The following is a 16,851-nucleotide window of genomic DNA, read 5'->3' as shown; positions in this document are numbered from 1 at the left end:
ATGTCTGCGAGGGCCCGTTATAGCTGCTTGCAGCTCTAGTTATTACTATTATTCTTCTCCCGAATGAATCGCAAATGTGAGAGTATAAACATGCACGAAAAGTCACCAAAATTCGCACACTCAGCGGGCCTGCTGTAAAATTTGGTATTTTGGTGTGTTCATACATAAAATCTAAAAAAATTGATTTTTAGCGTCACCTAGAGTCGAACACTTCTCCTGGGTAATGGCCAGTTTCACCTAAAGCTTTGAAATTTTTCAGGCATATATAAGATTTGAAGACCTACAAAAAAGTTATAGAACGCCATGTGCTAGGATTTATAGAACCAGAGATATGAATTTTTTTATCTGCATTTTTCGACCGTTTTTGGATGTTTGCAGGTACCAAGTTCCTCTTAATAGCTCCTAAACTGTTGTCCCGATCAACTTCTAATTTGGCGTGCTTCATTATCAGCCATAGGACCCCAACTGAACAAAATTTTAAGAAGATCGGCCAACATATATGATGGGGGCAGGGCTTTAAATTATGTGTTTCAAATTTCCTTCGCCATGAGCAACAAAAACCTTAATAACTCCAATGTGCAAGCTTTAAAAAATCTGAAACTTTACAGAAAATTTACTAGTTATGTCCTTAAAATATCTGCATGATAAATTTTCAAATTATTTACAGCGGGTTTTCAAATTTTACGACTTTGTGATAAAGGGAGTGGTCTGTATGCCAAATCAAAGTCAGAGTTTTCCCAAATCAGCAAAACTTGCCCATATGATCTTTAAAACTGCAGCCCCTTCCGACCCTTGTCAATATCTCAAACCTTTAAAAATGTTCAAACGAGAGAAAAGTCTCAATTGCAGTATTTTATTTTAATTTTACAAATATTGTTTAATATAGTTTTACAAAAACTGTTTATTGGGTTGGCATGGCTCAATGGTAGAGTGGTCGTCTCCCAGCTGAGAGAATGTGGGTTTGATCTCCCGACCATCAAGACCATGTCCAAGTGTCCTTGAGCAAGACACTGAACCCCCAGTTGACTAAATGACTAAATGACTAGTTAGTGTAAAGCGTCTTGAGTACCCAAGGTAGAAAATGTTTGTGTGTGTTGTATTAATAAAGCACAACACACTTATAGCTTGTTTAAGCACCTGTTTACTGTTGTGGCTCAGCTCACAGTATTGCGGCAATGGCGCTGCCGCAAAGCATGTCGGGAGGTTGCCCAACTAACATCACATGCAGTTATACTAAACATCCAATTGGTGGTACTATAATACCACGCATAACATTAAAGTGCTATATAAGTGAAAGTCCATTTAGCATTTGTTTAAACCAGCTTTCCTGTCAGGTCCATAAATGTGAAATTCTGGTAATCAAGTTTAAAAAGAGTGAAGAAGGAGAACAATTGCTTACTTTTATTAGCTTGCACATGGAAACTGGGTCAAGTTCCATGTGACATGTTCTTACATTGCTGCACAAACTAGTCAGTTGCGCAACCAAGGACCCGCTGTGCAACCAAGGACCCGCTGTAATTGATTGATATAAAGTCTTGTGTGGAAAATTGTGGACTTGAGCTCTGGCAAATTTTGATCTGTATTGCTGTTGATTGAGTCTTAAGTTGCCTGAAACAGACTTGACACACAGCAAATGATGAGCTACATCTGGCTTAGGCTTTATGATGGCTACAACATTTTGCTCAGCACAAGACTGACGATTACACTTAGAACTATAACAACTACCTCAATGCACACAACTGGGACAACCACAGTCAGAGTTGTCTTGCTTTGTCTGGTACTGTTGGATTGTCTTGTCATATGCTGCTACTTATGTCTTGTCTTGGGGTACTCTGTTTTGTACAAAATATTCTTAAAAAATAATACAATGAACACTATATTGAACTGAGTATAAATTAGTAATGTGGAAAGTGATGAAGGGCGGTGATGATGGTTTTCGTTTTTAGTTTTAGGTATTAGTTTAGCAACACTAGGCAAAGTAGCCCTAACATACTGCACCTTACTATAGATAAGAATATAGTTTTTAGGATTGTCTCGTCTTGTGCACCTGCACTTTGTTATTGTACATGTAAAACGCAGAGGATAGTGAGAAACGCAATTTCGATTCCTTTGTATGTTAAGCACATGTGAAGAAATTGACTATAAACTTGACTTTGACTTTACTTGACTTTGAGACTGAGTTCTGAACATGACGAGAAATTGATCTGTTTTAATAGAATACATTTTTATTACATTACAGTATTTGTGCACAATCATCCAAACTGTGCACTCAAAATGTGCAACGTGGAAACTTGTACAGTGAGCTACGTAACATTTAGTGGCTGTGCTGGAGTTCAGATAATGTGATGCAAATGAGTTCTGGTCTGTTCATCTCCAATTTCACCTCTGTATATCTAAATCTTTAAATTTGATATAATTATTTTATATTTTTTTATAAATAATATATAAGTTATTCCCACTCAGATAAAATTGTCTGAAGTGCCCTTTTGATTGTGTTGTAATAACAGCCTACAAATCGTCATGGGGGCCTATTCTGTAATCAGTTTTAAGTAGGTATACAAACCACTGCAACTGTAGCTGCTCTTGGGATTTGTACATAAATTATATACAGTGGGCCCCCGGTTTACGAACTCCCTCTTTTACGAACTTTTCGACTTACGAGCATGGACCGCGGCATTTTTTGTCCCCCTCTTACGCACAAACCTTTCGTCTTACGAACAATCCGACATGCCGGTCAATGTATTCATGCAATCATTTTCGCTTTGCTGCATCAACGAAATCAAATGTTCACGCTTGTATGCTAACGCTGAACGCTATTGCTCTTACAATGTCACAGTCACTGTCTCAGTCACGGTGTCAGTCACGGAGTCAGTCACGGAGTCAGTCACGGAGATGCCGATGTGCTTTTGGTCGATTAAGGTCACAGTCCCGGTCTCACTCACGGAGATGCGGATATGCTATTGGCTGGCGTCATGTCAATCACAGAAATGCCGATATGCTATTGGCCAAACGCCTTTATCTAGCTCGATGGCACAGCTGGTCGGGATGGAAGGAAGGAGAGAAAATGAGTGAAAAATGGAAGGAAGGAAGGAATGTTGTGAAGACTTTGCAAACTTTATCTGTGAGACATGGCTTCTAAAATTTCTAGTGGCGGTAAAGGAAGAAGTAAGAGGATGATGACAATAGAAACCAAGCAGGAGATAATAAAAAATACGAAGGAGGCGCACGCATAGTTAAACTTGCTCGTGAGTATGGCTGTAACCGCTTGGCAATCTTCTAAGGGCAAGACTTTCCTTGCCGGGGGACGGACCTCGGTCAGCAACAAAATGCGAGAGCCTTCTTCTATTATGGATTAAAGAGAAGGAAATCGCCGGTGATATGTTATAGTTTGAGAAAAGTTCTTGTTCAAGAAAATAATTCAATAAATTCTGCGGGTTGGTCTCTGCTCCCCTCCGCCTCCACCCAGCTCAAGTCACGTCGCCCCAAAAGGTAAATGTCATTTTTCCTTTGTATTTTTATGTTATTTAATTTTAACTGTACAGTAGATTATGTTACTAATTTTTAATATGTGTATCAAGTCGTGATGTTTTTACTTAAGGTTTTTGCACGTGTTGCACGCATTCACTAATTCACATAGGTTTGGATTGCCCGTCATACGAGCAGTTCGAGTTACGAGTGTAGCCGCTGAACGGATTAAGTTCGTAACACGGGGGCCCACTGTATTATACAAAGAAATACTGTTGCAAATTTGTGCTCTTGTACTGATGATGTTTGACAGCTCCTCAGTTTAGGTAGAATTATAGTGCAACCTATGCCCCTGAGATTCAACAATTTGATGATCAATTACCATGTTGAGGCAAGTATGCCCTACACACATGCATGATGTTGCATAAGAGAACAACTAGTTATTCTTTGTGTCACTGTGTGTGTGTGTTTTTCCATTGTTTTTTTTTTCTTTTAGCTTTTTGCAACTTTTAAATGCTCTCGTTTGCCTGCGTCCCCGACACATTATTCATGCCGCGGAATACATAATTTCAATTCATCTTGCTACCCCAGGATACAACTTTTTTTTTGTAAAGGTGTCGCGAAACAATTGTTTCACAAGAGGCAAATGCAGCCTGCAACGGGGGTATCTTCTCAATGTGACTTATACTCTTTGGCTGCCTTAACCAATCACGTTCTCACGTTCACTTTCTGTAATATTCTCTTGATGTGACTCACACTCTTTGGCTGACTTAGCCAATTGCTACGTTGATGCTAGTTTCATGGAGCTTTATTTTGGATATCGTTCGAGGTTGGACACAAGCATTCTATCGCACTAAAGCAGGGGTGGGCAATTCCAGGCCTCGGGGGCCGGTGTCCTGCATGTTTTCCTGTTTTCTCTATCAAACACACCTGATTCAAATGATTAGGATTATTCTCAAGCTCCAGCAGAGCTTGTTGATGAGCTAATGGTTTAAATCAGGTGTGTTAGGGAGAGAAAACTGGAAAACATGCAGGACACCGGCCCTCGAGGGCTGGAGTTGCCCACCCCTGCACTAAAGTGTGGGTCAAGAAGGTGAACCAATTGAATTAGAATTCAAAAGCGAATCCGACTGTCTGAGAGGTTTTTGGGTTTTGAAAACGCCTTGGCACCAATGCGAGACTGACAGACAGAACAAGGCTTTTAAGGGGGAAATAGACTCTCATCGACATGAAATTTTAGAATTCACATTGTTCTATTAATGAATACATATAGTAGTTGAACGATTGATTTAAAATAATATTCTATCACTCTATGAAAGTTAATCTTGAATCACTCATCTTTCAAAATATTGTTGTACATTTATACTATGAATAAAATGGTTTATATCATCTAGAAAAATGTCTATTTACCCAAAAAGACTTTAAAATTATATACTTTGCTGTAATTTCAATACAGTGATATTTTTGCTCAAGGTTATCTTATGATAACGTCATATTGTGATATCATCCCATGCCTACTCATAAACATTCAAAATACATAAATAATGTCACAATTGTGATTGCCAATCCTCCCAATATGCTCACAGATGACACACGTTTCATGCTTTGCACACACAATTTAGCTGCTCACTTGAAAACGTTTATTTTCATCTCTTGTTTGTCATAAATGGACTTAGAAATATTAATATTTTTCATTTGGGCAACAGCACATAATATTTTGGTACTGCAATTTTCTTGGAAATCATGTTTGCAAATCTGTACATTGAAGCAGAAATAATTTTTGATTGAATCAAATCATTTTGAATGGGAGACCCCAAAATCGGAATAAAAAATTCCTACCTCTAGTTTTTGGAAATCAAAATATAAATTATTGTCCATTTACTCTTTTTGTCAGCAAAACTTGACCACTTACAAACTTTTTGTGATGCTTTGCGACACTGGAGATAACGGGTGTGTATGGACCCAACAGAGAATGAACAAAAAGTAACAAATGAGGAGGAAATGTAACACGCGACCGGGAACCAACAGAACGACGACGTCGAAAGTTGTGCCAAAAACAAGTAACAAAGTAAGGCGCTCGAAAAACGGGCTCGAGGGGAGAAAAATTAACGACAAAAGCGCGGAAAATACTCACGAGGCAAAGTAACAATTGAGGGAAACGACTAGGAGACGGACAAATAAATACGATAGGTACAAACTCTGAAAAAACTTGGGAAGTAACAGAAGCAGACGCAACGGGGGTTCAGAGAATAATCCGACGCGGCCGTCCTGTTCCGGCTGCGCTAAATAGATCATGGAATTGAGAACAGGTGCGCAGCCGGTGGTTCCACCCCTTACTCGGTCAGGCCTGTCCTGCAAGAAGACAAAGCCCTCACAAGGGGGAAACGTGGCAGGTCATGACACATTTTTACAACTTAGTCCACCATGTTTGTTTTGATCTCGCAGGTCATGTTTTCTCGTTTTTACCCGAGATCCTGTTGTCATGAGATTTCGTCTGCAGGATCTGGTTATAGAAAAAAAAAGCCTCCTAAGAGTGGTATCTTTCGGCCCAAAGCAACATCAGAACAATTTTGCATTCTTTCTCTGATTGGCTCTTGGCCAGGAAATTTAAGTTTTTCGATTCCCTAATTAAAGATGTTTTTTTTTGTTTGTTCGTGTGTTTGCTTGTTTGTTTTCATAAATTCTACTTCAGCAAGACTTTGTTTTACTTGTAATGTATGTGACAGATGAAATTTAGACAAATGTTAAGAAAACAATCTTCTATAGTTGAGTGTCATGTAAAGCGTGATAATGCCATCCAGTGGACATGATTTCTAATTGCACTCTCATCTCCTGCATTCCCTCAGATGTGGCATAATAAACATGATGGTGTATTATAGCCTAGGGTTAGCTGGCTTTGTTTTTGTGTTACACTTATATTACTGTGTTATGTTTCAATAGCAGTGTAACTGTAGAACCACAAACATGGTATTAACTTGAAGTGTAAGCACGAAAATCGAAAAAAGAATTAGTATGAGTCCAGACAGAAGTAGGTCAGCGCCTGACGAATGATGGACCTGAAGAAGACTTGTCAAATGTCACCCTCTAGTGGTGGCAGAATGTTGGGCAAAAATACATGGACGGACTGACGGACCGACAATTACAGTTCAGTCTGGCTTGAAAAAATGACAAATTGACGATGAGAGAAAGGGGGCAGGGCTCTGACGAATGTCGGACCAGCAAAAAAATGTAAGTTGCTCACCTCTGATCGTTCAGTGCTGGCGAGCCACACAGCATGCATTTATCCATGATCTTGACGACTCAACCTTACGGGGCTCACGGCTGATGGAGACTATTCCAACAGAAAGAATAACAGTGCAAAAGCAACTGACATTAAAATGCAAAACGATGTCAATACACAGCTCTCAATAACACATGTTTATCAATTCAGTCCCCGTGGAAACCCAGTATTCATAACAATAGTTCTGCCCATGGGTGAATTATTTACTACTGACATTGATTGTTCGGCTATGTGCTCCCAAACACACATTTTCACCACTTCAGTATTTTCTACTTTAAAATATTGTAGCTCATAAATGAAACGTTGCGGTTTACTTGGCCGACTCGGTACAAAATCTCATTTCCTCAACTCCGGAAGTAAAACCAAACTAAAAGGTAAGGTCGGTGTGTATTTTCCCTTGCACAGGCAGTCTGGGGAGGTGTACGAGAGGTACCAATTGCTTTTGATGTCATAGCTTCAAGCTATTTTCATCAGTATGGGAATTGCAGTTGTGACGCAGAATAAGCAAGAAAAACTTAGAATTGCATCACTGAAGCAACGTAACACTTTGGGAGTGTTAGGGTGAAAAATCAAATTTGGAACATTTTTAAAAGCTCCAAGAATTTTCATGTCATGGCCCCTTAAAAAATCTCCCATGAAATTGTAGAATGTAGAATAATTTCCATCTCAAATTTTATTTCAATTTATTGGTGATAGATATTAGTTTTAATTTAGTTGAACTTTACTAGAAAATTGTTTGTGTACTCAGGGTTTATAGGCTATTAGAAGTCACACTGATATGTTGAATGTCAGAGAAATCTCAGAAAAGAAGACTAGGACAAGCCTAGCTGCTTAAACAGCAAAAAGAGTAACTCAGACCAGCCAAGATTGACTTTTCTATGCCGGGCATAGGGAAAAAAAGCTTGGGCAAATGTAACTCGTGGGTCTTCCAACGCTAGTTTTTTACTGCCCAGCCGTCCCCCCCTGGCTTTTATTGAGTAGAAGCATAGCAGATTACAAGACACAACAAAAGAGCCAGCCGGGCGCCACCGGCAGCTGGGCCAAGGTCCCGGCTCACACTTTCGTGCGTCAACAGTTCTATCTAAGGACAGGGTCAAGATGAACTAGGATTGCATAAATGGGTAACAATGAACTAAGCACATAATGATAACAACCTAATATATGATTCCCTTCACATTAATGCAGCTTTTTTTAGTGTAACGAAAGCAAAAGCAGCATATTGTAATCACAGTTGCGTGCAGTTAAAATTTAAACAGTTAAGTGTAAAAATGTGTACAAACTGAAAGTATAATAAATAAAGAAATTGAATTTTTATTGTTGTTTCATCCATACAATAGTACACCAAGCATTCGAACAATGAAAAAGACTTGGTATGAGGACCTGTGTACATGTTACATTTTCAGTTGCTACTTCATGATCACTGTGTAAACCCCATGTTCTCTTGTTTGTGGTTTGTTTTCCTTCAGTGAACAGAGTATCTGCCAGGCACGAGCTGCTGTCATGGTGTACGACGATGCCAATAAGAAGTGGGTGCCAGCGGGTGGTTCCACTGGCTTCAGCAGAGTCCACATCTATCATCACACGGGAAACAATGCCTTTCGAGTAGTGGGCCGCAAGATCCAAGATCATCAGGTCAGCGCTTATGTTAATTCGATCATGAAGACCAGGTTGAAGATCAGTCTTGTCATGTCTTAACAGTATGTTTGGTGTTATAAATCTGCAACTTTGCCCTTCGAAAATGGAAATGTGGTATGGTCTAAAGTGGTCTCCAACCACCGGTCCGCGGGCCCGTACCGGTCCATGGATCAACTGGTACCAGGCTGCATAGGCTGCACTCGAAATAATTATTTTTGCAACTGATTTAGTTAAACGGTTCCTTCATTTGATTTTTGGCACCATCTCTGGCCGCTGTCTTTGTTGGCCTTACTTGAAGGCTGGCTTCCGGTCCAGGGTTTACGCTATGGAGTAAGTACGCTTCGTATGAGTACAGTGCTCGTAAGATACGACTTCAATCCTTTGAATTTGTAGATCTGAGCCTTTGGATTTGAGTTGAATGTGCAAATTGCAGAAAAAAATTGCAGGTCAGTATCAGGCAAAGTCAGTCAATCTGCGAATCATCCATGCCACTAATAGTCAACATGCATACGTCTTTTTGACAGCGATCTTACTCCATACATGAACAGCTGATTGTTTGCAACGTGAATGTCCAATTTATTTGTAAATTATTTTATGAAATTGGGCTGACAGGCTGTCACTTGCATGGCGAGTGGAGGTGTGAAAGGAAGGGGACCCTAAAAAGGCAGGAAGGGTAAGGGGTTGAGGCTCACAAAAAAACAGATGTTTGATAACGAACAGAGGTGAGGACTACAGGAACCAAAATATACAAAGTACAACTGAAAAACTCAAAACCAAAATGAACTCATGGACAACCACAGGGGAACGACGACGAGATGACAGGGGTAGTGATGGGTCCCACAACACCGATGCGCCGGCGCATGTGCCGAACTCAGAGAACGACTCTTGTGTCGTTTGTGTGTACCGCTTTAAGACAGTCACGTGACTGTGTCATGAACTGTGTCGACACAGCAAGAACATGCCAAACTGTGTTTATAAGGAAGTGCGTCTGTCAACATGATGTAGCCACTAAAACGAGCCAAATCACACGGTTGTTTCACTGACTTGTGAGCGTGTTATCACTCCCAACATTCCAATAATTCACACATTGCAGATCTTTTTCCATAATTTCATATTTTTCAAACCAATTGTCAGTTGGAATTTTATCCCTCATTCCTAATGGGAGACAGTCCCATCCGTTCTCAATTTGAATTTTATCTGTCAGACATCAGATGGCTGCTTGGTACGGTGGTTAAAGTCCTGGACCAATGCGGGAAGAGTCTGTGGTTTGATCCCAGACTGTATTCGCACTTCCTTTACTTCTCAGATAAATAGTTGGTTTTCTATTTTCATACTTCCAATTTCATATTATTCTACATATTCACGAGAGGACTGCATGTATTTTTCATATTCTAATTTTTTATCCTTTTCCCACAAATCCTCATTTTCTATTCCAAAAAGTCCCATTGACTTACATTGGGCGAATTGACATTTAACTATCAACATTTACCTAAAAATAGTTTATTAAATTTGACAAACTCATTCATTATATTTAATACTTTATAATAATCTGGTATAATTCCTAATTTATTAGGTCTATGATGCCCCTGGTATACACTAGGTCAGTTCAGTTTGTCAAGTGGGTTGCCTGCAGGGATTTTTAATGTCCAGCAGCTGTCAGTATTTGATGACACAATATCAACACAGTATCAACACAATGTGTCAGTGTGCCGACACCAGTGATGAGAAGTAACGGAGTGTACTTATGTAAATTTTGCGTTTACTTTGTACTTTTAGAAGTATTTTTTTTCCTGACAACTTTTTACTTTTACTCCCTACATTTAAAACACAATTATCATACTTTTACTTGGTACATCTTAAAAAATGCCTTGTTACTTTTTAATCTTTTTTATTTTTACCAATTCACAATAAAAGGCCTTGTTACTTTTCTTTCAGCATCTTTGCGCAAGCTACGTGAACCGTGTTTGACCAATCAGGCTGGATGCCGCTAAATTTTTAAAAAATGCAGGAACGTCCCACAACTGTCATCGCCTCATTATCTGAAGAGCAGAGAAGCTAGCAATAGGTAGCCTTTGCTAGAAGCTAGTGTCGAATAAGACACGGACAAATAAGCCGAATAAGCACAGGCTCAAGAGGCTAAAGCCCGCAGCCATTCACCCTCATCAATGGCCTTACTTGAAGGATTTCTTCTCGTTCATTGGGGAAGCCAAAACCTCATGGGGTGGCTGCCTTTGAGAACTCTCCTTTGAATCTCAGAAGGCACGATTAGGTAAGTTAGCTAAACACCGCCGCCGTTATGATTTTGGTTGTTCGCTAGCTAGCTTGGATATGTTTGCAACTTGGCTAATGTTAGCTAGCTACGCTAATAAAGATAATGCCAATGTTGTTAGCTAAGGTTTCTTTTTTTTTTGACAAAGGTCTAGGTCTGTATTCTCATTGGTTTTTATCTTCTACCGAGGTATGAAACCCCATTTAGCAGGGGTAGCCCATACCAAGCAAAATTGTGGGGATTTTTCCAGCATAATTGATTGATTTAATTCATCTGTGCCTGTGTGCCTTTAACTTGCAGATAGCACCATAGAAATCACTGAGTTGATCACACAGGTTAAACCAAACAGAAATGTTGTTTCCCTAATTTAAGATTAAATATGATATGCATAATAAGCATGATTGAAGTTGGCTGCAGAGAACTTCCACACATCTCAAAGGCAGAAATATAAAAATCTAAAATCAATTTGATCATATTTTATTATCATTTTATTTATCAGTTTATTACGTTGTTGTACAAATTGTTATGAATAACCCCAAGACACGAGTGGGTGGCGGACCCAGACACGACACGCTGGGTTCAGCTTCAAAGATTTATTAACAAAAATCGCACGGCAAGCGTGGGGAAAAAGGTGCAACAAAAGGAGAGACCAAACGGGTCTAAACGATTAAATAGTCTGGCACAAGGGGACAGGGTCAGCAGGAGGACAATCAAAAAAACTAGGAACAACAAAAAGAGGCCCGGAGGAGTAGCAAAAGGCAAACGAGCAACGAAGCAAAAAAGCATAAGGCAAAGTACAAAACAAAACGCGCGACTGCGGAGACTCGAGATTAGAAAACACTGGAACGACTAGGGCTTCGATGAAGAGAGGCTCAAGGAATAACCCGGCGATTGTCCTCCTGCGCCGGCCGCCTTAAGTAAGGCCTTGATGACGATGGTCGTCAGGTGCGCGGCCAGTGACCCCGCCCTCTCGTCGTGGCAGGAGGACCTCGCCTACAACAAAAAAGACATGATAAGCTAGGGATGTGACACAAATAAGGAGAGTGGATTTTGAAAGGAATTGAGTACTGTACATCAACGATTCATTTGCAGTTTTACATTTTTTTGATGTCCTTGGCATATGTATGTGTTTTTATTTGGTCATTTTGGACATTTAATTTGCACAGTGCAGCTGGGAGTAAGAGTGGTTAGCACATCTGCCTCACAGTTCAGAGTCCTGAGTTCAAATCCAGCTTGCGCTGACCTGTGCAGATTTTGCATGTTCTCCCTGAGCCTGTGTGGGTTCTCTCCGACTTATTTCCACATTCCAAAAACATGCATGTCCCCCGTCTACTGCCCGTAGACAGTTGGGATGGGCACAAGCAAGCCAGCGACCCTAGTGATGATAAGTGGCTACAGATATTGGATGGATGGATGATTTTCACAGTACGTAACTTAATTTTATTTGCTTTAAATGGGACAGTTAACATTATTAAAGTAACAGTCTGGATGTTCCACTCCATGCTCATGCCACTTTGAGAATAATAAAAAGCACTGCTGTAAAATTTCATTAGGAACGAATGGTACTATTTAAAAAAAATAGATTTAAAGATAGGTCTATGAGTATGATTCCATCCTCATTAAGATCATCCTGGTGTCATCCAGAACAAGAAGTCTGACGTGTAACTAACAAATGCATCCAATGCTGCGAACTTTATAGTGAAGTACAGTACGTCAAGTAATGCATCCATCCATGCATTATAGCATTATGCATGTAGTTGCTTAGCCTCACTGAGGTATCTGACTTGCTATCCCAGCAATAGGCAGGGGACACCCTGGACTGGTTGCCAGTCACTCATAGAGAACACAGTGACGAACAACCATTCACGCACCCAATCACACTTCAGGACAGTTTAGAGCGTGGATGTCAGCTCGCGGGCTGGTTCTGGCCCGAACAGGTTTAATCTGGCCCGCAAGATGATTTTGGTAAATATAATAATTAGATTTTAATTTTTTTTTAAAGAACAACTTAAAATGTTTTATGATTAATAGTAATGTTCTTTTTTGTCATTATTAATGATGTTGTGTTTATACTATTTTGGACAGTACATAAAAAAGAATAATAAATCTGAAGTTGCACTTTTATTATATAAATATATACCATGGTTTTATTTGTCCGGCCCACTTGTTAATAGATTTTCCTTTGTTTGACACCCCTGATTTTGTATGTGACCATTTAGAATGTCCAATACACCGTCCATGCATGTTTTTGGAATGTTTGAGAAAGCATGTCCACCGCCGACAGCCTGTAGACAGTTGTACCAACCCGCTCCTTCTTGAACATAACTGACATTTATCTCAATGGCATACAAAAAAAATACATTGGAATTGTGATCTTTGAATCACGAAAAAATTATATACACCTTTTGTTTTACATATCATACATTTCAGAACTTGTACTTTTACTTGAGTAGATTTTTGGTTCAGCACTTTTACTTTTACTCAAGTCATTTTTTTTACATTGGGCAGTTTTACTTTTACTCAAGTAAACAATATGTGTACTTTGCCCATCACTGGCCGACACGCTCCATAACGCCTCACCAACTCATCATTAGATGGGGTTAGGGGTACTCGAAATGGTGGACGGAGAATACACTGAGCGGGAACTCAGATGAAGGAGACCGGGGAAAGCAGCAGCGTGACCAACAGACAACATGACATAGACAATAACCCAACAAGAACTGAACTGAGACTGGAGACTAAATACCTACACAACCTACACAGCTGGACAGGAAACAATTGGCAGAGGGAGCTGATTGGTCAACACACAGGGGCAGGTTGACAAGGACAGGTGGACACAATGACACTAACAAGAAACTTGTCAAGGAAAACAGAAACATGAACAAATACCCATGAAATTAGGAACCAGAAAACCCACAACAGCAACAAAAAAACAGATCCATATATTATTTGAAAATCATTGCTATAAATTATACATTGGTCCGTCATGATGTTTTTTTAAAAGATTAACTACCACATAACCACAACAATAAATACGTTAACAATTAATATAAAATATTTATTTGTATAATTCAAATAAAGATTAATTATCTTTATTTCGTAATAAGATTCCTCTTCAGCGTTCGTGTCTGCAGTTCCAATTTCCAAATCTGATCAATGTTTATTTCTGACAGCAGAGGGCAGTAGCTGTTAAAGAAGCTTCTCAAAATTACGATGTTTTCCAAAAAATTGGCCCTAAATGGCCACAAATGGCCCACAAAAGCTTAATTTGATAATTAGAAGGAGAGATTCATGCAAAATGTGGTTGTGTCTAGTGAAAGTTGTACTCATATGAATGGTGAAACACGCATACGTCTTTTTGACAGCAATCTTACTCCATAGTATGCCACCCACTGCCTGAAGACAGCTGGGATAGACTCCAGCATGCCTGCAACCCTTGTGAGGATTGTCAATTAAGGTAATGGATGGATATGGTATGTTGTATCTCCAGAGGCAGCCATTTTACTCCTTGCTGTTGACTAAAAATTACATCAAAGTTGCTCAGGCCCTGAGTCACCATTCACTGACATCCATGGGAGACACATTACCTAGTTGTTCATGAGGATGGCCCATGGAGAAACTTTTATAGAACAATGAAAACAGATAGTACGCACGTAGCGTTGTGAATTTTCACCGCCAGATTCAGAACGATTTCTGTCCAAAACTCCTTTTAATCTCAGGATTCTCACCGCCATTGGGATTGTTTTGAATTCCCTCAGTTATTGTGTCATTTGAACACAAGATGACACAGAGATGAAAAGTTTTACTGCGCTACACATCTTTTCTGTGTATTAACTGCTTTATCAGATCAAAAGAGGCAAAAACATTTTGTGTTGCTGGATTGTTCTCATATTTGATGATGCTAAACTAACACAGCTAGAAATATTTCAGTCAAATCAGTTATCTCCTATGAGCATATGGAAGTGAAAAACTCATAGGGTTAGCTTAAAGGCCTTCCTTTATGGCTATGAGCCTCATAGAAAAACATGATGCTGTCACTACACCATGAACACAGATTCATTGGCTTGCGTAACTATTGGAATCGGCTACAGTAGTGTCAGTTTCCGGCCTTGCCCTTCAATGTCTGTACAGTGATCCCTCGTTTTTCACAGTTAATTGGGACCGGAACGCCCCCGCGCTAAGTGAAAACCGCCATATAGCACACTTTTTTAATGCTGTAAAGTCGAATCATTATTGTTTGAATAGTAATTGCTTCAATTTCCTGCGATAACTTTACAAAAAAATATTCAACAAAATTAGAAACTCCCTCCTCAAAATAAGTCAGTGATCTGCAAAACAGCTCGCCATACAAATAAAAGTATTCCAAGCATTGCTATGTCAGAACTCAAGAGCCTCTTTTTTTTATATCATTCCATCTTCAGGTGGTGATAAACTGTGCCATTCCCAAGGGGCTGAAGTACAACCAGGCCACGCAGACTTTCCACCAGTGGCGGGATGCACGACAGGTCTACGGCCTTAACTTTGGCAGCAAGGAGGATGCCAATGTGTTTGCCAGTGCCATGATGCATGCCCTGGAAGTCCTGAACTCTCGGGAGACAGGTAGCGTCTAAAGTGTTGTATGTCAGGCATTTGTTATTATTACAATTCTTTATAAATACAGAGTTTTTAATGATTTATTGCTTTCTGAAGCCATTTGTGAAATAGGAAATTTAGTACATCACAAATTATTTGTCGTAAATATACCACAGAAACATTAAGTTCACCCTCACTGAGTTTCCACACTTGAGAATTTTTTCTTTTTTGGCGGGGGGCTCGTATTTTTGTTGTTGGGGGGGTCTTGTATTTTTGTTGTTAAAGGGAGTATGTGTAATTTATTTATTTAATCAGTAATTTTGTGCATGTGTATGTGGGTACCACAATTTTTTTAAATATGAAAAGTATATTTTACATATTTAGGAGAAATATTACTGTACACAAATTTACTTAAATCTAAAATGATTAAACCTTATATAGTAACTGTACTGTTATCCATTCCCGTTTCCGGGATCACAGAGAGCCTTGGCTTAGCATCGCCAGGAAGTGGAATTATAGTGAAACCTATAGCTGGCCAAATATGATAACAAGCAAGAGTTTGCAGTTGAAATTCAAATTTATTGCAAAAGAAATCTAAGAGATTTACAAAGCTCGACTGGGGCTCCCTTCATGTCTCCCTCACAGCATGTTTGAGGTTAAGGCCCGCCAATCTCAGTGTGCAGGTATTATTTACCTGCCAACCTGTCAATCAGCTCATTGGCCCTCCTACAAGACATGTAATTGGCTCCCAACAAGATCACTGACCAATGAGGGCAGGAGTTATAATTTGGAGTTACATCCACTTTCTGCATACATATTTGATGTTACGACCTGCCGCTTATCCATGACAATTGTGGTTCTGCTCAATTTTTGCTGCTGTGGCTTATATACCGGCGTGGCTTATATATATTATTGTTATATTATTATATTTACGCAAAAGATGGTATATGAAGTTTATATTTTTTTTTTTGTTATATAAGTTTTTTTGTAATTGTCTGCCAACAGCAACATCCTCTCTTTAACAGACTGAACATGCCTCCATGTTTAGTCCCAACATATTTATAGAAAATGAATGGATGGATGGCTATCGGTTAGTTAAATAGCAGTTCAAAATCTAAATAAATACTTCAATAGCATCTTTTTTGTCTCCCTTTGTTTGATAGTTTATTTTAGTGAACATAACACATTCTAAATAATTCATCCATCCATTTTCTTCCACCTATCCGGGGTCGGGTTGCAGGGGCAGCAACCTCAGCAGGAAAGCCCAGACTTTCCTTTACCCGGCCACTTCATCCAGCTCCACCGGGAGGATCCCAAGGCGTTCTCAGGCCAGCTGAGAGACATAGTCCCTTCAGTTTGTGCTGGGACGTCCCCCGGGGCCTGAACACCTCACCAGGAAGACGTACGGGAGGCCTCCTAACCAGATGCCCGAACCACCTCATCTGGCTCCTCTCAACGTGGAGTAGCAGCGGCTTGACCCCGAGTCCCTCCCGGACGACCGAGCTCCTCACCCCATCTCTAAGGGAGCCATGACACCCTGTGGAGGAAACTCATTCCGGCCACTTGTATCCGGCATCTCATTCTTCCAGTCAAGACCCACAGTTTGTGACCATAGGTGAGGGCAGGAACA

General features: G+C 39.8%; 1 protein-coding gene across 5 annotated transcripts in view; it reads left to right on the top strand.

The window, feature by feature from the left end:
* enah (ENAH actin regulator) overlaps positions 1 to 16,851 on the top strand; it is a 182,835-nt gene that overhangs the window by 85,817 nt on the left and 80,167 nt on the right. For all 5 annotated transcript variants that reach the window (XM_088402654.1, XM_088402653.1, XM_088402652.1 and 2 more), the window contains exons 2-3: positions 8,212 to 8,377; positions 15,071 to 15,248. In XM_088402654.1, coding sequence (XP_088258780.1) covers positions 8,212 to 8,377; positions 15,071 to 15,248 — 344 coding nt within the window. The remainder of the gene's footprint in view (positions 1 to 8,211; positions 8,378 to 15,070; positions 15,249 to 16,851) is intronic.

The sequence above is a fragment of the Hippichthys cyanospilos genome, chromosome 20 (assembly GCF_059441005.1).
Source record: "Hippichthys cyanospilos isolate Australia breed blue-spotted pipefish chromosome 20, RoL_Hcya_1.0, whole genome shotgun sequence".
Classification (NCBI taxonomy): Eukaryota; Metazoa; Chordata; class Actinopteri; order Syngnathiformes; family Syngnathidae; genus Hippichthys; species Hippichthys cyanospilos.
This window is presented reverse-complemented; position numbering and strand designations above follow the sequence as displayed.